General features: G+C 40.9%; 1 protein-coding gene across 3 annotated transcripts in view; it reads left to right on the forward strand.

Annotated features, from left to right (window-relative positions):
* The window catches only part of LOC112840531 (beta-galactosidase-1-like protein 2), a 136,946-nt gene that overhangs the window by 68,865 nt on the left and 43,665 nt on the right, over positions 1–24,416 (forward strand). For all 3 annotated transcript variants that reach the window (XM_073904003.1, XM_073904002.1, XM_073904004.1), the window contains 9 exons: positions 256–336; positions 977–1,083; positions 8,053–8,199; positions 10,244–10,315; positions 10,785–10,872; positions 11,565–11,652; positions 12,023–12,134; positions 12,850–12,966; positions 13,074–13,137. In XM_073904003.1, the coding sequence (XP_073760104.1) occupies positions 256–336; positions 977–1,083; positions 8,053–8,199; positions 10,244–10,315; positions 10,785–10,872; positions 11,565–11,652; positions 12,023–12,134; positions 12,850–12,966; positions 13,074–13,137 (876 nt within the window). The remainder of the gene's footprint in view (positions 1–255; positions 337–976; positions 1,084–8,052; positions 8,200–10,243; positions 10,316–10,784; positions 10,873–11,564; positions 11,653–12,022; positions 12,135–12,849; positions 12,967–13,073; positions 13,138–24,416) is intronic.

A 24,416-nucleotide genomic window follows, 5' to 3' on the forward strand; every position in this document is an offset into this window, starting at 1 on the left:
TGTAATATATGGTGATTAACATAACAATAAAAAAAATTAAAAAAAAAGAAAGAAAGAAAGCCCTGCAAAGTATGGCAGATGTCTCCTGGTTTGGACTAATTGGGATGTAGTATTTTCTTATCTAATGCCAAAAATTTTTCCTTTCAAAGCTTCTGTTATTAATGATCCTTTTGCACAGTATTAAGCTCTCATGCTTTTCTTTGCTGAAGCTGGAGCTTTCTTGGGGAAAGTGACAAATTTCTTTATATTTTTCAGATTATGGGGCACTGCTGACAGAGAACGGAGAACATACACCTGAGTACCTTGCATATCAAGAGTTTTTTAGCTCTTCTTTGGGTATCTAGCAACAATCTCAATCTGAATAATAACTCAGCCTCTCAATTGGTCTCTGTCCTGTGAAGACGGGATTGAAGGAGTAGATAAAGATGTACTTTTTGGGAGATACCCAGTTTGTTCCAGTTTATCTTATCATTAGGCACTGGGGATTCAAATATGCACAAAATACAGGGCCCACCCTCTAGGTTCTCAGCATCTGGGGCCATGTTGCTTAGTCTTAGCTGTGCATTGGAATCCTCTGCAGAACTTGTAAAAGCCAGAGGTGCTGGGCCCATCCCAGAGCTATTAGAAAAGTATGTCTTAGTTGAAATGGGGAGGAAGGGGCAGAATCTAAGCATATGTATTTTCGCATTGGACCTTAAGAGATTCTAATGAGCCACCGGGGTTGAGAACTACTGATCCAGCAGTAGGATTGATGTACCACCTCCTTTCCCCAGACAGCAGGACATCCTGCCTCAGAGCCTATAGATATGAAAGGAATCCCACTCCTTTATTGCCTACCTTATGATTCTTCCTGGAACTGGGAAAGCATGTCCTGTGACTGACTGAGACCTTCATTCTTGGTGGTTTCGGGTGGACCCTTGAATGGGATTGGGGAGGAGGATCTCGGAATGGCCCAATCTCCTGTTTTTCATTGCAGGAATTCCCAAGCCTCCCCACCGAGATTCTATACCTATGGCTATATATAAGTCGGTGGTAACAACCTACTACATGTCACTATGGGATGTCATGCCCTACTTGGAGGAGGTAAGCATTTCCTGGATGTAAAAGCATGGGATAGCCTTTGGACAGAAGAGAGAGGAGTGCAAGGCTAAGCTCAAAGAATAGGGAGTAAATTATTGGGGAGCCAAAAGCAATTCTTAGTTGTTTTAATTCTAATTTTTTATTTGTTTGTTTTAGTGTCATCTATTTTATGTGTAACTTTTAAAAGTAGCCCATAGTTGGAATTTGGTTCTGGGTACAATCTGAGTTTTATCTTTCAACAGAGAAATTACCCTATTAATGATCCAGAATTATATCTGACTTAAACATTGTTTCATCATTTTAATCAAGGTTTGCACAATGCTTCCTTCTTTTGGTGAATGAACTGTATTTTCCTTCTTTCCTTTAATTTCTGTATTTTAGAAGCAGCATTTACTTTATTCAATGCTAACTAGTGATTGCTTTCAGGGTTTTGTTTTGTTTTTTGTTTTGGGTTTTCTGTTGTTGTTGTTAGTTTCAGAGGTAGAATTTAGTGACTCATCAGTTGCATGTAACACCCGGTGCTCATTACATCAAGTGCCCTCCTTAATGCCCATCACCCAATTATCCCTTCTCCCCCATCCCTCTCCCCTCCAGCAACCCTTTGTTTGTTTCCTAGAGTTCAACATCTCTGATGATTTGCCTCTCTCTCAATTTTCATCTTATTTTTCCTTCCCTTCCTCTATGTTCATCTGTTTTGTTTCTTAAATTCCACATATGAGTAAAATCATTTGTCTTTCTCTGACTGACTTATTTTGCTTAGTATGATACCCTCTAGTTCCATCCATGTCATTGCAAATGGCAAGATTTCATTCTTTTTGATGGGTGAGTAATATTTCTGTGTGTGTGTGTGTGTGTGTGTGTATCACGTCTTCTTTATCCATTCATCTGTCAATGGACATCTGGGCTCTTTCCATAGTTTGGCTATTGTGGACATTGCTGCTATAAATATTGGGGTACGTGTGCCCCAGAGTGGTTGCACAGGTTTGCATTCACACCAACAGTGTAAGAGCATTCCTGTTTCTCCACATCCTTGCCAATATCTGTTTCCTGACTTGTTAATTTTAGCCATTCTGACTGGTGTGAGGTGGTATCTTATTGTGGTTTTGATTTGTATTTCCATGATGCCAAGTGATGTTGAACATTTTTTCATGCGTCTTTTAGCCATTTGTATGTCTTCTTTGGAGAAATGTCTGTTCATGTCTTCTGTCCATTTCTTGACTGGATTATTTTTTGGGAGGGTGTTGAGTTTGATAAGTTCTTTATAGATTTTTGGATATTAGCCCTTTATCTCATAAGACATTTGCAAATATCTTCTCCCGTTCCATAGGTTTTACAATTTAGAATAAGAAACCTAGAATAAGAATTCAGAAATATTCAGAAAATTTAAATGTAAAGAAACAGTGTAAACATTCCAGGACACTGGGAAAATTTACTTTCAGTAGCATAGCAAGAAGAGATCCCCTGCCTTCTGAAGATGGTTAGAATGAAGGCACACTGGCTGGATCTAGGGCAATGATTTTTAAACTTTTAGTTTAGTAGAGGGACTCTTTCTTTAAACTCACTTCACATGTTCAGTACATAAAGCATGCACTGCTTAATCAGGGGGTGGTGGTTCTGAGGCTCTGTACTTGCATCCTAAGGGTCAGTCATCTTTTCTCTAGGGTGGCATGTATTCGGATGGCCCATGTGCCACTTCTGACTTACCTGTAGGGTTTGAAGGAACATAGTTTGAAAACCACTGGTGTAGAGGAAAACCTGCATAGTTATTTACACAATACTTAGTAAACATTAATGTTTGGGGAACTGTATTATCAAGGTGTTGTTTGGGGGGATTTCTAGTCTAATAGGGAGGAGAGGTGAGTAGAGATTAGGGGGCTGTAGGTCCCATGGCAAAGGAATGAAGGCAGCACAGCATTGTCAAGGGAACATAGTGTTGTGCTAAAGATATTAAGTTCTGGAGCCAAGACTGGGTTTGAATCTTTGCTCCAATATTTACCCTGGGGCAGTCATTTAACTTCATTGTAAGTTTCCTTATCTGGAAAATGAAACTAATAATTGCACTTACCTCATAGGATTGTGGTGTGGATTAAGCCCCTAATATTTGAAACTGACACATGTAAGTGCTAGCTACTGTGTTATTAGAGATATGCTCAGCATGCTGAACAGTCACAGGATCGAATATTATATCCCAGTTGAGATGAGTTTGAGATCCAATGGATGAATAGGACCTTAATGAGATGAACAGTGGGGTAGGATGGGGGAGGGAAAGGAATTTGAGGCATAGTGGAAACCACTTGTAAAGACATGGAAGGAAATGCATGTTTAGGGAACTGCAAATAAGACTGCAATGAAGTGTTTGTGAGGGAGTGCCAAGTAAGGCACCAGACACCACATGTTGGAGGGCCTTTGTGGTTTTGTTTTAAATGTTTTCTTACGGAATTTTGAAGACATGAACAAATGGCACAGAGAAAAGTAGTGAACCCCTATGTGCTCAACATGCAGCCTCAACTTTATTAATATATGACTAATACTGTTTCATTTATACCCATACCTTCTCTTGCTCTACTCTTTTTAAGATTATTTTAAAGCAGATCCCAGACATCATACAATTTTAGCTATAAATAGTTTAATATGTATCTGAAAAGATAAGAACTCTTTTGAAAATGCAACTACAAAATCATTATCTACCTTGATGATGATGATGATAGTAGTAATAATAATAATCCTTTAAAGTAAGTGATTTCCTGGGAAATATTTAGTAACAGACTCTCTAGAAGAAAAAACTCTGATTAGTAGTGTTTGCCAACTCCTGTGGTATAAGTACTCCCACTATGGCTAATTTCAAGCCTCTGGCATGACAACACCGAATGCAGAGATAAAATACAGGGTTGGGTAGAGATGTGCACAGTTGGCAGTCATGAGCTGGTACAGACTGAATGTAGCACACCACTGCTGAAAATCATAAAATATCCAGTGTTCAGATTTTCTCAACTATCTCATAACTTTTTTAGCACTGATTTGTTAATATCAGGATCCAAATCAGGTTAGTCACACATTGCATTTAGTTGATATGTCTCTTAAATCTCTTTTAATCTAAAGATTTCTTTCCTTTTTATTACATTTATTTGTTGAAGAAGCAGGATTATTTGTACTATAGAATCCCCTACATTATGGGCTTTGCTAATTAGATCCGCATATATCTGGGAATATGTCTTTATACTCCCCACATTTTCAGTAAACTGATCTAGATGCTTGAGGAGATTTAAGTTGGGTGCTTTTTAAAAAAATTGTTTGCAAGTATATTTCATAGGTGGTGCTGTTATATTTTTTATGCATTATATCTCAGGCACGTAATGGCTGGTCATTTCTGTTTTCATAATTTATCAGTGGGTTCAGGAGTAGTTAGCCCAGTCTATCCATTATCAATTTTCCCATCAATCTTTTATCTAATGGTTTTAGCAGTCATTGACAATTACTACCTATATCCAGTATTTCATTAAGGCTTTTAAAATATTATCATTCTTATTCAGTCTTTCCTTCTTCGTTTATACACTTGAAGTTCTTCTATGCAGAACTTTCCTTTTCTATTGTCTTGTCACCTTAATGTACAGTTTGTAAAGAAAAGTTAGGACAAAATTTCGAGTATTTTCTTTTATCAGATAATGAATTTATTCCTGGATATCTTGCAAAGGTGGCCAATGAGTTGTTTTGTTGTTGTCTTTATTTGATTATAAACTCATAATTTAAAAAATTTTTATTTCCAATTGAAGTATAGTTGACATATAATATTATATAAGTTTCAGGTGTACAAGATACTGATTTGAAAATTATATACATTACAAAATGCTCGGCACACTAAGCATAGTTACTGTCTGTCACCATACAAAGTTATTAAAGTATTGCTGACTATAGTCCCTATGTTGTACTTTTCATCCCTGTGACTTAGTTATTTTATACTTGGAATTTTGTACCTTTTAATGCCCTTCACCTATTTTCCTCAGCCCCTCCACCCCCTGCCATCTGGTAACCACCAATTTGTTCTCTGTATTTATGAATCTGTTTCTGTTTGCTTTGTTTTTCAGATTTCATATATAAGTGAAATAACATGGTATTTGTCTTTCTCTGTCTGACTTATTTCACTTAGCATAATACTCTCTAGGTCCATCCATGTTGTTGTGAATGACAAGATTTTATTCTTTTTATGGCTGAGTAATATTCCATTATATATATTCCATTATATATATATATTCCATATATATATATGTATATATATATATATATACCCCACATCTTCTTTAGTCATTCATCTCTCAGTGAACACTTATGTTGCTTCCATATCGTAACTATTATAAATAATGTTACAGTAAACTTAGGGGCACATATATCTTTTCAAAGTAGTGTTTTTATTTCCCTCAGGTAAATACCCAGGGGTGGAATTATTGGGTCATATGGTATTTCTATTTTTAATTTTTTGAGGAACCTCCATACAGTTTTCCACACTGGCTGCACCAAATTACATTCCTACCAACAGTGCATGAGGGATCCTTTTTCACCACATCCTCACCAACACTTGCTATTTCTTATCTTTTGGATATTAGCCATTCTGACTGCTGTGAGTTGACATCTCATTGTGGTTTTCATTTGCAATTCCCTGGTGATTAATGAAGTGAAGCATCTTTTCATTTGTCTATTGGCCATCTGTATTTCTTCTTCGGAAAAATGTCTATTTAGATTCTCTGCCTATTTTTCAGTTGAATTATTTTGTTTTGATGATGATTGTACAGGTTCTTTATACAGTTGGGGTATAGCCTCTTATCAGATATATCATTTCCAAGCATCTTCGCCCAATCAGTAGGTTGTCTTCTCATTTTTTTGAGGGTTTCCTTTTCTATATTTTAGTTTGATATAGTCCCAATTGTTTATTTTTCCTTTTGCTTCCCTTGCTTGGGGAGACAGATCCAGAGAAATACTGCTAAGGCTGATGTCCAAGAGTTTACAGCCTGTTTTCTTTTAGGAGTGTTATAATTTCGGGTCCAACATTTAGGTACTGAACCGATCTAGTTTGAGTTTATTTTTGTGTATGGTATAAGAAAGTGGTCCAGTTTCATTCTTTTCCATGTAGCTGTCCAGTTTCCTCAGCACTATTTATTGAAGAGACCCTTCCCCATTGTATATTCTTGCCTCTTATGTCATAGATTAATTGCAAGGCTGGCCCTCTCCTCTCCAGTGCAGGAGTTGCTTTGGAGGGGCACTGGTGTAGGCCAGGGCTGCCCAGCAGGTGTGGGGGGGCAGTTGTCACTCTGGGTGGGGGACTATGTTCTCTGGACTCTGGCTGTGGATGCCTGCCAGAGCCAGTCCATAGGAGAATGCCAGGGTGGATCAAGCCATGCTAGTAAGGTAGATGGATAATGTTAGAAATGGATCCACAAGAGCTGGGCTAGTTAGGCTATAGTAGGGTAAGAAAAATGGCTCCTACCAACACTTCCATTCCAGGAGAAAGCTCGTACAGATCCCTGCCCCTCAGGCACATGTCCTGAAACCAGACAATAAATCTCCTTTATGTATAACCCACGTGCTTATCAAATTGCTGCCTCTGTGCTGGGTCTTGGGCCAAGTGATACAGCATTCTGGCTCTATAAAGGTAGACACTTGGTTTCGTATAGATCTTTGATTCTCCTGCAATTAGGCCCTGCTGATTTTCAAAGCCAAACTTCTTCCTGGTACAAGTCTCTAGGACCAGGGGTGTCTGATATAGGGCTTGATCCCCTCCCTCCTCAGGGATGACCTCCAGGCCTGGAATCCTCTTCCTGCTTGTGAGTTGCTGTGCCGGGGGTTTGAATCCATTGCCTCTTACCACCCCCCACCCACCCCTCTCAACGTGGCCTTCTCTTTATGTTTCTAGCTGTGGAATGTCAGTTTTGCCAGTCTTCACATCATTTTCCAAGTGAGGTGCACAGTGTGCAGTTGTAGCCTTGAAGTGTCTGTGGGAGGAGGTGAGGTCAGAATCCTTTTCTGACACTGTCTCCCCAAGATCCTCCTGAAAACTCACACTTTTTTTTTAAACACATTTAACATGTTTCAACCCCGTTGCAGTCATTCCTTTTGATATTCAAATTGTCCTGTCTCCTTTAAGTTGGCCCCTGTGTCCTCTCATCCTCTTGACATGAGTCCAGTAGCTTTTGATATCTTCTTTGTCCTCAGCATGCTTCAGGCTGTGTGGCTCCACAGACTTGGAATCATGTATTTCTCCAAGGCAGTCTGAAAGGCCGTGTGTGTGTGCGTGTGTGTGTTTTAAAATTTTTACTTATTTATTTGAGAGAGAGGGAGCAAGCATGAGTGGGGGGAGGGGTACAGGGAGAAGCAGGCTCCCTACTGAGCAGGGAGCCTGCTGCAGGGCTCGATCCCAGGACCTTGGGACCATGACCTGAACCAAAGGCAGATGCTTAACCGACTGAACCATCCAGGTGCCCCAGGCCGTGTTTTTATGCTAAGAGATTTGAACGTTTCCCTGAAAGTTGCGGGGAGCCATTTTAAAGCATGGCTTGGGAATCAGATGACCAGCTTTGCATTTCAGAAGGATTTCTTTGGTAGCTGTGTGGGGGATGGAGTAGAGTGGGACCATGGGTTAGGATGATTTCTCTTACTGTATGAAGGAACAAGAAGAAAAGACCATAGACAGACAGAATTTGGCACACCTGGCATGGAGTTCCTAAAATCAGGAGTCTAGTCCAGGCTCTATCATGAATTGATGAGCAAGTTAAATCATTCCCTTTCCTTGATTTCAGCTTTTCCATCTGAAAAATAAGAATACATTACTGTCTAGCACATGCAGAGAAATATGAAGTTGGTTTGGAAAACTAAAAAGGACTCTTGGGGCAATTCCTCTGGAGAAGTGGGCTTTGGTTGTGGGTTTCTGAAATTTGTCTCTCCAGCATGAACATTCAGCCTGGTTTGTTCCTCTTTCTGCCACAGCCCATCAGCTCTGTCAAGCCAATCTGCATGGAGAAGCTGTCCGTGAACCAGGGGAATGGTCAGTCCTCTGGATACATACTTTATGAGACTGTGGTCACCACCAGTGGCCTCCTCACCACGAAGGGTCATGTTCAAGATCGAGGTCAGGTAAGGGACGGTGGATGGGTCCCAGTGGCACTTCTCTGCTAGTAAAACCCAGTGGTGTTGCTGAGGTGAATATCTAAATGATGGTCAAATCTTTTTCACCTTCAAAAAATCATCACTGTTTCCTAACCTTTGTCCCTTCAGGGAAATATTTGATATGTAAGCCACTGTTGTCGTAGGTCCAGGGTTTATAGTAGTTCGCAGGGAAGGGGGGGTATTCATTGAACCCTTATGGGAGTTGATGGAGTTCTTTAAAGGAGACTTGGGAGGAGCTTCAGAAGTCCCTCTACTTACTGCACAGCAGTCCCTACATTACAATGCGCTACTCTCATTCAATTCTCAAAACACCCATCTAAGATATTTATTACAAACGAGAAAACCTCAGAGAAGTTAAATGACTTTCAGAGGACATTTGGCTTGAAAGCAGCAGAGCTGAGGGTAAAGGCTTCATCATTTCACTCCAAGTTAAGAGCTGGCAGAGTTTCCTCAGGTCTTGGTGACATTCTCTTGCTAAGAGCCCTCTCTGTGCTGTCTGTGTCATCTTCTCCCCAAGTGTCAGGCACTCCTGATGGTGACTCCAACCCTCCCCTTCTTTTCCTGAGCTGCAGACCCAGATTCCTTGTTTGCTGAACATTTTTCTTCACTTAGACATATGTTCCACTGGCTTCTTACACTCATCATGTCCAAAACCAAATTCATTACCTTCCAAAATAAACCTCATCCTGTACTCCTCACATCCATTCATGGACTTGCAGCCTCCCCCCCTGAAAATGCTGCTCCCCTCATCTTCTCTTCACACCTTATTCTCAGCGGGCACATGCTGTCTACAGTATTACTTAGTGGGTCTTCTCTCAAAATCCATGCCGCCATGGCCTTAGATGTGCCTTTGTCTCTTGCCTCTATTACTGTTAGAGCCTCATAGCTGATCTTCCTTTTTCAGATAGCTCACCTTTCCTCTCCTCCTTGCCAAATCCCTTCCTCACAGGGCCACCCGTTTCCTTCCCAGAGTAAAATTCTCAGCGTGCCACTTCCCCTGTCTACAGTCTTCCATTGATTTTCCCAGTCACCTGTCATCATGTTCGCCAAATAACCTGGACTTGACTGTGGATCAGGACTTGCCACTCCCTTCCCTGTGCTTCCATGGCATTCTGGTCACAGTTCCATGTTAGCTATTGTGGAGTATCCTAATAATTTCTTTGTGTCACTCTCTGAGTTCCTCAATGGCCGGGGTTGTGTTTTAAGCTTGGTGACCCCTTGCCCAAGCCATTCAGTAGGTGTTCAACAAATAGTTCTAGAGTATATAAGCCTTGTAATTAGACTCTAAATAGCTTAAAATATGAATTCTGTGTTTTGTATAGTATTAATATTTGTGTTTTTAATATTTGTGGATTTTAATTTTTATAGTTTCCTGGTCAAATTTCATTTGAAAATTATGACCTGACTCAAATAATCTAAGGGGCCAATTATGTATCCTTCTGTGGTCCTGCATGGTTAGAGCAGGTTCTTCTGGGTGACTTCATCTGAGCTTAAAGCAATAGAATAGGTAACAGGAAAGAAAAGGATTTATGTCCAGGTCATTCTTAAAATGAGAATTAGTGGTGGCAGCAGCCTCTGATAAGGGTCAGGGGAAACCTGGAAGACTGCATGGGAGTGAAGCCATGCCAGCCAGGCAGGCAGATGCCTCCTGCACCTGGAGCCCCATCTTCCCTGTGGCCATTACTTCCTTCACAATATCCATTCATTCTCTACCTTCCTTTTTCCCTCATTCCCTGTAGGTCCTTTAAATTTTGTTTTTCCCTCCTTGCCCTATAGTACAGCCAGGCCCAGATTTGGTATCAGGACATCCTTCTCTGGACTTTGCCTCATACATTTCATGACTGTACTGCTTTGAATCTGTTGTATTTTTGTGGATTCATAGTCAGCTTGTAATATTCTAGGAGACAGAGTTAATCATTCCCCTAGAACTTGCCTTTTCTTTGCTTTCCCAAGGACCATTTTATCCCTTTCCTTATCATGACCTAATGGTGCTCTCCTCTTTCTTTGGCAGGTGTTTTTGGATGAGGAGTTTTTAGGGGTCCTGGACCATTCCACTAGTCAGCTGACTATTCCCAGGAAAATGGTATGTAATCCAGTGTTGATGGACTAATACTTCAGCGCCCAGGCTTAATTGTAGGCGTGGCCTTGCCCTGTGATAGCTTATTTTCTCCTCCACTGTCCTTTGGAATGTTCCTTGCATAAGAGCCCAACACGGATGCAAGAGAGCTGTATGTATTTCTAAAGTATAGGTGTATATGCTTTGGGTGAGCAGAACTTCAACATGTTGGATATTTGATGCTCAAAATCTTATCAAATGTTCGAGTGACTGTTTTCTGAAAGGCCCAGTATGGGGGTGGGGGTGAGGGTAGGTGAGTAGGAAGAGAGGGGCCCAAGGGTTTACTTGACCCAGAGCTAGACATCTGCAGGCTTCTGAAGCCTGCTGTATGTCAGTCACCCTGCTTACAACATCCTCTGAGTTTCAGAGGAGACTTAAGAGGTCTACAGAAAAGTTCCCTGAGTGGCACTGACTCTGGCTTGTCTGTCTTGGACAGGTCTACCAGAATAACCCAACACTGAGGATCCTGGTGGAGAATCAAGGCCGCCTTGCCTATGGGCAGGACATCAATAAGGAGAGAAAAGGTAGGCCTCCTTCCTTCCAAGGGTGAAGAAGTTTGAGACCTCGAGACACCAAATTCTTGTCGCTCTTATCCTAGGGTGAGAACAGTCATGGCCAGGTGTATGATTTGGTGGACAGCAGGATCTTTTGGCCAATGAAATAGCCATGTGTAGAAACTATGATGAAATCTTGCTTTGATGGGAAAGGATGATGGTGCCTTCGCTCAAGTGTATTCTCTAATGACCAAGCCAGAGCACTGCCTTTCCTCTTCCAGGAGGTTTTTGAAGAAAGCTATAGAAAAAGATGATTAGTATCCCTCCCTGGGAACTTTTATTTTTCCTTCTCTGGAACTCAGTGCCTGTGTCCTCACCTCCCCCTGGGCTCCTGGGCACAGTCACACACACCTTCCTTCCCCGGCTCCAACTGCTTTGACCTACCTTGAGAGTTAAAGGTAGCCTGAACTGCTATTCTGGCCAGACCTGGCAGGATGTGCTGTGACTTTTGCACTGTTGATGTGGGACATACAGGCACCCTCTAAGAAGTGTACATGTATAACAGAAGGAAGAATTGTTGTAAGATTTTGCAGAAACCTTCCATCTGATATGGACAGGAAAACATCCTCCTTCAGGGGGAGTCCTGGCCACAGCCTGTTTACATCTCTGTGTTCACATCCCTGCTTGCCTTCTTCATGTTCCTTTTATTCCCTCTTTTACAGGTTTAATTGGGGATATCTATCTGAACAATTTTCCCTTAAGAAAATTTAAAATCTATAGCCTGGATATGAAAACTCAGTTTCTACAAAGGTGGGTGCCAGATCATTGACTCAAGGTGACTGATTAAATATTGTTCTGATTTAGAGATGGAAAGAAGCTCAGAGACCATCCAGACTAACCTCCTTAGTTTTCAGATGAGAGGTGAGATCCACAGTGTTGAAGGAAATGACCCCAAGTTTCATAGTTGTCTGGGGCAGAGTGGTGACCCTCCCCTCATTGACCCAACTCCTGGTCTGCTGATTTTTTGTTTGTTTTTTTCTGCATTATGCCCCCTTCGAGGCATGTGCCTGTGCTATAAGATGAATGTCAGGCTTGGGCAAAAAGGAGACTTACCTCAAAATTCACAACTGACACACAAAGAAGGACATGACCTTTCTACTGGTGTTTGATTCCCTCTTAGGGACCTTCCTAACATCTGGAAACCAGCCTTATTCAAACATCGGGGCCCTGCCTTCTTCCTTGGTATCCTGAGAATGGGTAATTACCCCAGAGACACCTTCATAAAAATGGAGGTTAGTGATATTTCTCCCTTGCCCATCACCCCGGCCCCCATCCCAAAAGGATATTTGGGAAAAATCTCCTTGGTACATGGGCCCCGTCCTGTGAAAGGAAATGTAAGCTCCCTGGGACATCAGCCACTCCACAGCTATCTGGAGGCTGTCCCTTCCCTGGTGTTAACAAGGGTGAGGGGTGGAAGCTTAACAAATGCAACAAAGACATAAGTAGTATATTTTAGTGGGGACAGCTGTAGAATCTAGTGCATGAAGAATTTAGTGAGTGTGATCCACTTGTCCCCAGACATAATCCAAGACATTGAGACCCTCAACCCCTTTAAGACACACATCCAGTCTGTGGTGGGGATGTTGAGATTTTAATGTACATGTACGGCCAACCCAAAATTCTACAACTCAAACTATGCTTTGGGCCCAGCGAGTTTTGGTGAATGCCTGATGGTCAATGGAAAGACCCTTCCCTGACTTGGCACAGATGAGTTAGAAATCAGTACCTTCCTTCTTGAGGCCTGGGTGTTGAGCCAGCCCCGGGCCAGGGGCAATAACATAGACCTGTCCAGGTAACCTTCCATTTAAGACCATGTGTGGTAATCCACTCCATCTAGGTGTGACTCTGACTATGATCGGGTGCGTTTATGGGGTGTGTGTGTGTCTTCACCCTAGTGTCATTACATCTAGAACTCAGGTCTTGAATCCTTCATTCCAATCTTTTCAGGGCTGGACAAAAGGTGTAATATTCATCAATGGACGAAACCTGGGACGCTACTGGAACATAGGTCCCCAGGAGACCCTCTACCTTCCAGGACCCTGGCTTCATCCTGGATCAAATGAGGTAAGCTCCGCCCTACACCTCCCTCATCCCAGTCCACTTCCTTTGGCCTTTGCCTTGCAAAGAGTCAGAACTTGAATCTCATGGCCACCCAACCTCCTTCTTTACAGATCATTGTGTTTGAGGAATTTAAACCTGGCCTGGAGATCCACTTCACAAACATATCTCATCTAGGTATGGTATTCTGGAGGGTAAATTTGCAGCCTCTGAGACAATCCTTCTGGGTCTTTCTAGCTGGGCTACTATCTCCCAGGAACCTGAGCACCTCCTCACTGCCTTTGTATGATAGCCAGGTTTTCTCTTAGACCTGGCACAGCTCTACTCACCACCTCCCATTTCCAAGTGACCTGACTAGCTCACTCCTCTAACAGCCTTAACCCAACTCCCTGGGCCTCCCTTCCTTCCAGATGTTTCCACTGTGCTCTCTGGATCCCTCCCTTATTGTAAACCAAGGTCCCAACATTTTGCACTTCTTGCCTTGCTTCATACTGCTCTCTCTTGTGCTGCCATGTTTCATCATCCCAAGGCACTTTTCCTAGTACTGTTTCTCAGGTTGCCAAAGGGAGGGACTGCATGGCCCAGTTGCCACAGGTGAGAAGGTTGCAGAGTCTGCCTGCCCATAGTGGATGACTGGTGTCTGTGTGCCCAGCCTCCCTGATCCTCATGTTGGCAGCAGGATCCAGATATCCTTTTGGAGAATCACCCTTGTCCCCTTCATTAGAGTCTTTGTGGGACTGATAATCACGCTGCCCTTTCTTCCCACCTGTAACTGTCCTTCTCTGCCAGGGGCGGGCATATGATGTACAGTAGACCAATCAGACTTTCTTTTCCAGGATATTGAATCTTGAGTATTATGACATAACATAGGAAATTGATTGAGATGAGTCGCTTCAACAGCGGGGCTGTGAGTAACCTCTTTGTCCTGACGCGTTGCTGGAACTACCCTGGCTTCTCCACTTACCCAGTCTCTGCTTCGAGTCTACCATTCTCTTCCTAATTTGCTAGTACATTCCTCTTTTGGCGTAGGTTAGCTAACCTTTTTCTGATGCTCATAACAAAATGACCTACTTAGTGCATACCCCTTGTCATATTGCTACAATAAAGGCTGTTTGACCACCAAACAAAATGCTGAAAAAATGAGATGCTCAGAATACTTGACCCCACAAATGTAAATTTGAAGCAAAAGTGATCTTTTGAAGAAATCAAATAAAATGTAAACATTAATGCAGTTCATATACACTTTGTGTTTTCAGTGTATTAAAAAAATATATTTTCCTTTTACCCTTCAGTGCTCGTTCCATACTATACCACTGGCTTTTCCATAGTCAGGGGAAAGCCCTGCTTCTTTGAAACTCATGACACCAACTGCCTGGTCTGGTGCCTCCTTATCACCTTATTATTCTTTATCCACCTTCTGGCTACCACCTTTGGTACCTGATATGCAGCTCTTCTTGAGTCCATGTTGTACTCCCTGTCCTCTGGGCGCTGCAAACCTTCTGAGCCATAATGAGAACACAGGGAGCCATTTAAGTGTCGGAGATGCATCAACTGCCTGGGCAGGCAGAGGGGAGATCTGTGGAACTTCACTTTCTAAAGCTGCTGCAAATTTCAGCATGGTATAAACTGGCCCTGGGGTTAGCTGACAGGCTTCTGGGAAACTTGGGGGAGTGGGTCACCATGAAGGTGAGTTGGCACTGCATCAGGAGCTGTTGAGACTTGTAAGCCAAGACCAGAAGGAATCACAGCCAGACTTCAGGCCAGTTGTACAAGAGGCTGCATTCCTCCCAGAATCAAGATCCTGAGTCCACTCTTTGCATCTGCAAATGCCGGGGGACCAGCAGCACCCATGTGGACCAGGACTTCCACAGCCCACGGAGGTCAGAGAGCATGATCTCCCTGCTTGGTCCTTCCTTCACTTTCCACTCCACCACCACATCTCTCAGTCCAAACCTGCCAAGGAGGAAAGAGCAAGCTGGCAGCAGGATTTCTTTCTTCTATCTCTTGTTTCCCCACCCACCATCACCCAGAGCTGGAAAGGATCAGTGGTCCTGTGTCATAGCCTCTGACTTCCATAGAGCATAAGCCTTAGTGTGGGCACCACCTGGAGGGCTTGTTAAAACACAGATTGCTGGGCTCGATTCCCAGAATTTCTAGTTCAGTATATCTGGGGTAGGGCCCAAGGATTTGCATTTCTACCAAGTTCCCAGGTGATGCTAATATTGCTGGTCTGAGGACCACACTTTGAGCACCTTTGTCCTAGAGCAGGATCTCAACCTGTCTTAACACTTTTACTCTTTTGAGCCAGAAAAGTCTGTGTGGCAGGGGCTGCCTGAGTATTGTAGGATGTTGAACAGCATCCCTGGTCTCTATGCACTAGATGCTGGTAGCACAACCCCCTTAGTTATGACAACCAAAATGTGTGTAGATACTACCCAGTCTCCTCTGGGGGCAAAATCCCTCCAGGTGAGAAACACCACCATAGAGCATACCAGGTTCTCCTAGTCAGAAGTGATGCTTTCCTTGCCTTACAGTAAAGCACAAGGAGTTGGGAGCCTTGGGGATCAACCTTTTATAAATAAAAGGCAAAGATGACAGAATTTGGGAAATCTTCTTTCAAGACAATAGTCTATGACTCTGTTTTTCTTCTGCATGATCCTCGTTCTGAATAACAGAAACAGCTTATTCTTTCTTTTTTGTGCTACTTTTGAAAGAAATTCTAATATCCTCACAGATAAATGGATTCCTAGGGTAAACTGGGGTTAAAGTCCTGTATGGGGTAGACTGAAAAGAAAAATCACATTACATTTTTACAAATATTACTCCCTTTACATCTATAAACAAACAAGCACAATATGGTGTGATGTTATAAAAGGTACAGCTCATTACTGGTGTCTGGTCTTCATGATTCCTTAGGATCCTGGGTAATGTAGACAACACTCAGGCCAGTCAAATATTCTTACCTAATCCATGTTATCCTACTGGAAGAAGCTTTAAAGGCGATTTAATGTTATTTTTTCCCCCAGATAACCAGAAGTTAGTGCCTTGGGTGAAATACCAGGTTAATTAATAGCCTAAATGCAATTTCTCTATCCAAATGAGTTGCAGTGTGAATATTTGTCCTTCTTTAATTGTTGTGTCTTTAGGGTCAATCAGTGTTAGGCAAAGAGATACTCAAGCAAAATTTAGTGACACTGAATATTTTCACGTATATTCTGCCAAAAAAGCTCAAACAGGAGGACTAAATGCCTGTTCTGTTCTTCCAGGGGCAGGTTGAAGAGGTTGAGGACTGACAGAGAAGTCTGTCCTCTCCTGTATCATACAGATGTCTTTGTATAGTAGGCAATATTTCAGTCCATAAGTTGCCTACACTTCTAACCTTAGGAACACAAATCTATCTGGGAAGGGAGTGGAGAACCTGAAACTGTTCTGTAATCTGCTAAACACTTAGCTGGTTTCTAGAAGTCCTTTCTCTCTCACCACTCTAAGCAACCTAAATTTATACAGAAAATACAAGCTCTGCTCAGTTTTTGACAAATCCATGGAAGGAGAGAAAGTTAATCAACATGGGGGCCTGGGAGGTCATGTTTGTTACCCTCTGTAAACTTGCTGTCTCTCAGGTGATAACTTGCTCTCCATTGCTGCGCCAGTGTAACACCACTGAGGGCACAGGCATCCGCATCCAGGTCCAGCCCCTCCCTGCCTCCTGAAGTCCAGCTGATAACTGACTCCCCATCCCCGGCTTATTAACATTTGGGTGAGCAAATGTCTCACTAGTTTTGACTGACCAGGAGAAATCCTGAGTGGCAGCCTCCAAATTCTGAAGATACTGCAAAACCAACCCAATAGAGAACCTTGTATTCTGGAAACAAGAGTGGTAGATCCATTTGTCACCTAACCATCAGAGAACCATCCTCTGAGGTCACTTTAGTAGCTGTTGCCCCTAGACTAGGTGACAGACCCTCCATGACTGTGCAGCACAGACCAGAAGGGAGGCTCCTCAGGGAGAGAGGACAGGCAGTGGTCCCTGCAGGAGCTGCGGTGCTTCTGTGCTTGATTACACCACTTGCAGTAAGATTCCTTTCAGTAAAAGCAAGACATTTCCTCTTGATATTTTGCTTACTGAAACCCCTGAAAAGGAAGAGTGAACCCACATCTTCTGGAAAGAAGAGATTTTGTCAAATAAATCACAGGATCCAGGATCCAAATAGAGTTAAGAAAGGGGCCAGGATCCAAATAGAGTTAAGAAAGGGGCCAAATGCTCTTGACCTGTATAAGATAGTGGTTCTTCACTCTTGGCTCATTTGGAGAACTAAAAAAAATATAGTGGTCCAGGCTTACCAAAGTAGCATGAAGCCTACACCTCAAGTCTTACCAAGTTCCCCAGGTGATGCTAATAAACACCAAAACTTGAGAACTTTGTTCTAGGGCACTAGGGCACTAGTTCTAAACTTGGCTACACATTGAAATCATCTGGGAAAGTTTATAAAAATAATGTTTAGGTCCCACCTCCAAAGGATTTGATTTGATAGGTATGGAGTATAGTGTAGATATTGAGTTTTCTTTTTCAATTTAATTATTAATTCACTAAAAATAAATTCAATAAACTCATTTTTTATTAAAAAAATTTTTAGGGGCGCCTGGGTGGCTAAGTCGTTAATCGGCTGCCTTCGGCTCAGGTCATGATCCCAGGGTCCTGGGATCGAGCCCCGCATCGGGCTTCCCACTCCACGGGAAGCCTGCTTCTCCCCCTCCCACTCCCCCTGCTTGTGTTCCCTCTCTCGCTGTCTCTCTCTCTCTCTGTCAAATAAATAAATAAAAAATCTTTAAAAAACTTTTTTTAAAGTATACTTTAAAAATTCAGTGAGAAATATATCATTGTTTTACACTTTGGCAAATGTCTTTAGGCTTAATAGATGATATCTGGATTCTCATATCTGCTTCTAGATTCAATCCATTGTGTTATGTTGTTTTGGTTGAAGCACATGAAGAAAATACAGCTTAACACAGTTCTGTAACTGGAAAAAGATAAGTATTTTAATAGTCTTCACAGGAAATTATTTTGGATATTCTTCTTTGGTATTACACCAAAATTTTACAAGAAGTAGTTTCTTAAAGATTAGTAGAAATGTGGAATCTAAAATCATATAAATAAACTTCTTGAACTCAGTTACGTTAAAATCCATTGGTCTGACTTGGCATGGATCTTTCACTCAAGTATGATCTGGTAATGTCATGCATTGGTTCACAGAATTATTCCAATCTTCAAAATATTGACATATTTCATTATCCAATAGAAAAAATTCAGTAATTATTTTTAAATTTAAATTCAATTAGCCAACACATAGTACATCATTAGTTTCAGATGTAGTGGTCAGTAATTCATCAGTTGCATATAACACCCAGTGCTCATCACATCACGTTCCCTCCTTAATGCCCATCACCCAATTACCCCATCCCCCCACCCACCGCCCCTCCAGCAACCCTCAGTTTGTTTCCTATAGTTAAGAGTCTCTCATGGTTTGTCTACCTCTCTGATTTCTTCCCATTCAGTTTTCCCTCCCTTTCCCTATGATCCTCTACACTGTTTCTTATATTCCATATTCATATGTGGTCCCTGCAGGAGCTGGGGTGCCTCTCTGCTTGATTTCACCACTTGCAGTAAGAGTCCTTTCAGTAAAAGCAAGACATTTCCTCCTGATATTTTGCTTACTGAAACCCATGAAAAGGAAGAGTGAACCCACATCTTCTGGAAAGAAGAGATTTTGTCAAATAACAGATCCAAGTGATAATTGAAAAAAATCCACAGTCATTAATATCACCACCAATATCATAGGAAAAGTCTTTCAAGATTTTAGGAGCTGTCAAGCTACTGGTGGTGGATACAAGTTTTCCGAAATACTAATTTTTAATGGAAAGCTCAAGTTTTTTTTTTCATTAGCAACAAGTACTGCCAGTTGTTATCCTTCAGGCAACAGGCTCACTTCATTCTTTTTTTCTCTTTCTCTTTTTAAATAACAGTTTTATGGAACAAACATAAAACATATCATAAAATCAATCTTTTTAAAGTGTAAAATTTAGTGGCTTTTAGTATATTCAGAGTTGTTCAGCCATCACTACCATCTAACTCTAGAATGTTTTCATAGCCCCCCTACCCATTAGCACCAACTCCCCATTTCCTCCCCCTCCCAGCCCCTAGCAACCACTATTCTACTATCTCCAAGGATTTTGCCTATTCTGAACATTTCATGTAAATAGTATCCTACAATATGCAGTCTTTATGACTGACTTCTTTCACTTACCATAATGTTTTCAAGGTTCATCCATGTCATAGCATGTGCCAGAATTTCATTCATGGGATAGCTGGGTGGTGCCATGGGTTAAGCATCTGACTCTTGATTTGAGCTCAGGTCATGATCTCAGAGTCCTGGGATTGAGCCCTGCATTAGGCTCTGTGCTCGGCATGGAGTCTGCTTGAGATTCTCTCTCCCTCTGCTCCTCCCCCTGCACTCACTCTTGAGCATGCTGTCTCTCAAATAAATGAATAAATCTTTTTTTAAAAAAGGAATTTCACTCATTATTTTGGTTGAAGAATATTCCATTGTATGGATAGACCACATTTTGTTTATCCTTTCATCAGTTGGTGGACATTTAAGTTGTTTCCACTCTTGGGCTATTATGAATAGTGCTGCTCTGAACATTCATGTGCTAGTTTTTGTGTGGACATGTATTTTCATTTCTCCTGGGTATTCTCCCAGGAGTGGCATTGTTGGGTCATACAGTAGCTCTATGTTTAACATCTTGAGGAACTGCCAAACTCTTTTCCAAGGTAGCTGTGCCATTTTACAATCCCACCAGGAATATATGAGGGTCCCAATATCTTAATGTCCTCACTAACATCATCAGCTATCATTTTGGTTTTAGTCATCCTTGTGATTGTGAAGTGGTAATTCAATGTGGTTTTGATTTGCCCTTCTCTAATGATGATATGATGATAATGAATGATAGTGTGGAGCATTTTTCGTGGGTACTGGCCATTTGTTTACGTGCTTTGGAGGAGTGTCTATTCAAATCTTTTGACATGCCCTTAATCATTTTTAAAATTTGGCTTATTTTTAATTGCTGAGTTATGAGTTTGTATATTTTAGATATAAGTCCCTTATCAGATATATGATTTACAAATATTTCCTCTCACTCTGGGGGTTTCTTTTCATTTTCTTTTTCTTTCTTCTTCTTTTTTAAAAGATTTATTTATTTATTTTGGAGAGAGAGAGTGTGCGTACATGTGCACCTGGGTGGGGGGAGATGGGAGGAAGAAGGAAAGAATCCCAAGCAGACTCAGTGCATAGCGTGAGCTCAACACAGGGCTTGATCTCATGACCTATAAGATCATAACCTGAGCTGAAACCAAGAGTCAGATGTTCAACTGACTGAGCCACCCAGGTGGCCCTTCATTATCTTGATAGTATCATCTGAAGCACCATACGTTTTAATTTTAATGAAGCCCAGCATATCTATATTTTTTTCTTTTGTTGTTCATGCTTGATGTCATTTATATCTAAGAAACCATTGCCTAACTCAAGGTTATAAAGAATTTAATTCTATGTTTTCTAAGAGCTTTGTAGTTTGAACTCTTAAATTTAGGTCTATGATACATTTTGAGTTAATTTTGGGGGTCCAACTTTATTCTTTTGCACAGGGGTTTCCATGTGTCTCCTCACCATTTGTTGAAATGACTGTTTTTCCCCATCAAACTGTCTTGGAAGCTTTGCCAAAAATTAATTGACCATAAATGTATGAGTTTATTTCTGGACTATCAGTTCTGTTCCATTCACTTTTATGTTTATCTTTAGGCCAGTACTACACTGTCCTGATCACTGTAAATTTGTATTACGTTTTAAAATGAGGAAACGTGAGTCTCCAAATCTTGTTATTTTTTCCAAAATTGTTTTGGATATTCTGGTGGACACAGAGATTTTTAAATGATTTCCGGATGATTCCATTTTGCAGCTAGGTTTGAGAATCATTGTTTCTAGCAGACACAAATTATCTAGATATCCTTGCCACCTTCCTAAAACTCATCACTTGTAAGTTTGTCAGTTGTCTTTTAAATCTTTTATCTGCAAATTCTGATGGTTTCTGTCTACTTTTTAACATCTTAATCTTATTTTCCTTTTTTTTTTTTTTGTATTACTGGATTGGATATAATGACAGCAAAATTGTTTTCTATTCAAGTCTTTCCCTTTTCTTCCTTGCTAACAGACCATGATTTTGTTGGAAGGCAATATACCCTGGACATCAGATTTAACTGTCATCAGGTTAACAATCAATATTATCTACAAATCTTCTACCAAGTATATTGTGGAAAAATAGCCACATTAAATTCTGGAGAAACACAGGAGCTCCACTATTACCATCTTTCAACATTATGTTGGCAGTCCTAGCCAACAAGACAACAACAACAAAAATAATATGTAGAAAAAGGGGTTGAAATATAAAAGGCAGAAATTGTAATTGATCATCTTTATACAAAGCTCAGGAGAGTCCATTAACAATCTATTAGAAATTAATAAGTTACTAGATTCAAGGCTGAAATATAAGAACTACTCAAGAGCCTACACACCAGCAAGCAGCAATTATAACATGTCATAGGAAAAAGATATTGCTCATGATAGCAACAGAAACTATAAACTTTCTGGAAATAAGCCAACATAATGTGCAATACCATTATGGAGAAAAATATAAACTTCATTTGAAATACATAAAAGAAGACCTTAATAAATAGAAAGACATACCATGTCTATGGATCGGAAAACTTAATACTATTAAAGTTTAATTAATGTACACTTTAATGTAATTCCAACCAAAATCCCAAGAATTCATAGCATTTATCAGAGTAATTCTAAAATTCATGTGGTCCAATAAGAAAGCAAGTTTCATTCTGACACTTATTAAAATATATAGCAATAATTTCAAACATTTATACAGTGTTCATTAAATGCTAGGTACTGTTCTAAGAGCTTTATATTTACTATATTCACTAATAGGATCAGTCCTCATAAGTGGACCTATATTGTAAGCATATTAATTACTAACAGAACTCATGTCAAGAAGCCCTGAATGAGGCCCAGAGCACGAGAAGGCTGGCAGAAAATGCAGGGCACCTGGCAGGTTAACAATCTGCACCTAAAAAACAGCTCTTGACTCAGTGCAACCCTGAGACACCAAGGGATCACCACATTAAACTGCTATTGTAAAATGCTACATTTGAAACCTTTCTCCTAAAATCAATATGTGAGAAACAGTGTCCCATTATTTTCTTAACTCCAGATTTTCAAAAAGGTAGTAATAAGCTGGAGCAGTAGGGGGAAAAAAAACAAATCCCAGGCAAATGCTCTCCTCTGCCAACTCCCCACTCTGTCCTTAAAGCCTGCTGCCTGCCTTTCTGTCACTGGTCCACTGTCTCCTTCCGCACCAGGTCAGCTAACTTGGTCATTACATCTTTGCATATTTTGGGGGTTGGGCTGGGAGACTTGCTAGTGTAGATCTTATCAGGAAACAGGAGTCAGGAACTGCAGTATTTTTCTGTTTTAATAATTTTTAAAAATAAGAAGCACAAAAAGAAGAATTTTTTATTTCAAAGCTTAATGCATATGCAAAAGACATTGCAATTAATGATTCTATATAAAAACGTGAAAAACAAAATATTAGGAGAGAGAAGAGCTCGGGGTTGTTGCAATTCTAAAATAAGTAATTGAATGTATTTAGCTCTTTGTAAACATGTAATCAAGGTTTCCTATTGCTGCCCAAAACATAACATGAGAGACTCCCAGGAGAGGGAAGGAACAGAACACCTCACAGACATGCTGATGGTGGCAAAATTTATGCTAGAGTTTTAACTTTTACTATGCTAAGGAGAAATTTTGTTTAAAAGAATCCTAGAGAGACAGCAAATACTGAAAAACTCAAAACCCCACAAACACAGAGGGCTGTGACGTGGCATGTGCTTCAATTTGGATTGAAATTTCTGGTGTTCCAGTACTTTAAAAGGATTTGTAGGGCATCAAGGAACCCCTGACATAATTTAAAAGGCAGAAAGTGAAGGAAAAGAGAACCTTATTTTAGTGGTTCAGATATTGGGTGAGAATTGTTTATTTTATTTTATTTTTTATTATGTTAGTCACCATACAATACATCATTAGTTTTTGATGTGATGAACCACGATTCATTGTTTTTTTTAATTTTTTTATTGTTATGTTAATCACCATATATTACATCATTTGTTTTTGATGTAGTGTTCCATGATTCATTGTTTGTTCATAACACCCAGTGCTCCATTCAAATGTGCCCTCTTTAATACCCATCACCAGGCTAACCCATCCCCTTACCCTCCTCCCCTCTAGAACCCTCAGTTTGTTTTACAGAGTCCATCATCTCTCATGGTTCGTCTCCCCCTCTGACTTACTCCCCTTCATTCTTCCTCTCCTGCTATCTTCTTCTTTTTCTTTTTTCTTAAAATATGTTGCATTATTTGTTTCAGAAGTACAGATCTGTGGTTCAACAGTCTTGCACAATGCACAGCGCTCACTGTAGCACATACCCTCCCCAATGTCTATCACCCAGCCACCCCCTCCCTCCCACCCCCAACCACTCCAGTAACACTCAGTTTGTTCCTGAGATTAAGAATTCCTCATATCAGTGAGGTCATATGGTACATGTCTTTCTCTGATTGACTTATTTCACTCAGCATAACACCCTCCAGTTCCATCCACGTCATTGCAAATGGCAAGATCTCATTCCTTTTGATGGCTGCATAATATTCCATTGTGTATATATACCACAGCTTCTTTATCCATTCATCTGTCGATGGACATCTTGGCTCTTTCCACAGTTTGGCTATTGTGGACATTGCTGCTATAAACATCGTGGTGCACGTACCCCTTCGGGTCCCTACATTTGTATCTTTGTGGTAAATACCCAGTAATGCAATTGCTGTATCGAATGGTAGCTCTAATTTCAACTGTTTGAGGAACCTCCATACTGTTTTCCAGAGCGGTTGCATCAGCTTGCATTCCCACCAACAGTGTAGGAGGGTTCCCCTTTCTCCACATCCCCGCCAACATCTGTCGTTCCCTGACTTGTTAATTTTAGCCATTCTGACGGGTGTGAGGTGGTATCTCATTGAGGTTTTGATTTGGATTTCCCTGATGCCGAGCGATGTTGAGCACTTTTTCATGGGCCTGTTGGCCATTTGGATGTCTTCTTTGGAGAAATGTCTGTTCATGTCTTCTGCCCATTTCTTGATTGGATTATTTGTTCTTTGGGTGTTGAGTTTGATAAGTTCTTTATAGATTTTGGATACTAGCCCTTTATCTGATATGTCATTTGCAAATATTTTCTCTCATTCTATCGGTTGTCTTTTGGTTTTGTGGACTGTTTCTTTTGCTGTGCAAAAG

Source organism: Callorhinus ursinus, unplaced genomic scaffold (genome assembly GCF_003265705.2).
Source record: "Callorhinus ursinus isolate GAN/ISIS: 27379988/994484 unplaced genomic scaffold, GSC_fseal_2.0 scaffold19, whole genome shotgun sequence".
NCBI classification, from domain to species: domain Eukaryota; kingdom Metazoa; phylum Chordata; class Mammalia; order Carnivora; family Otariidae; genus Callorhinus; species Callorhinus ursinus.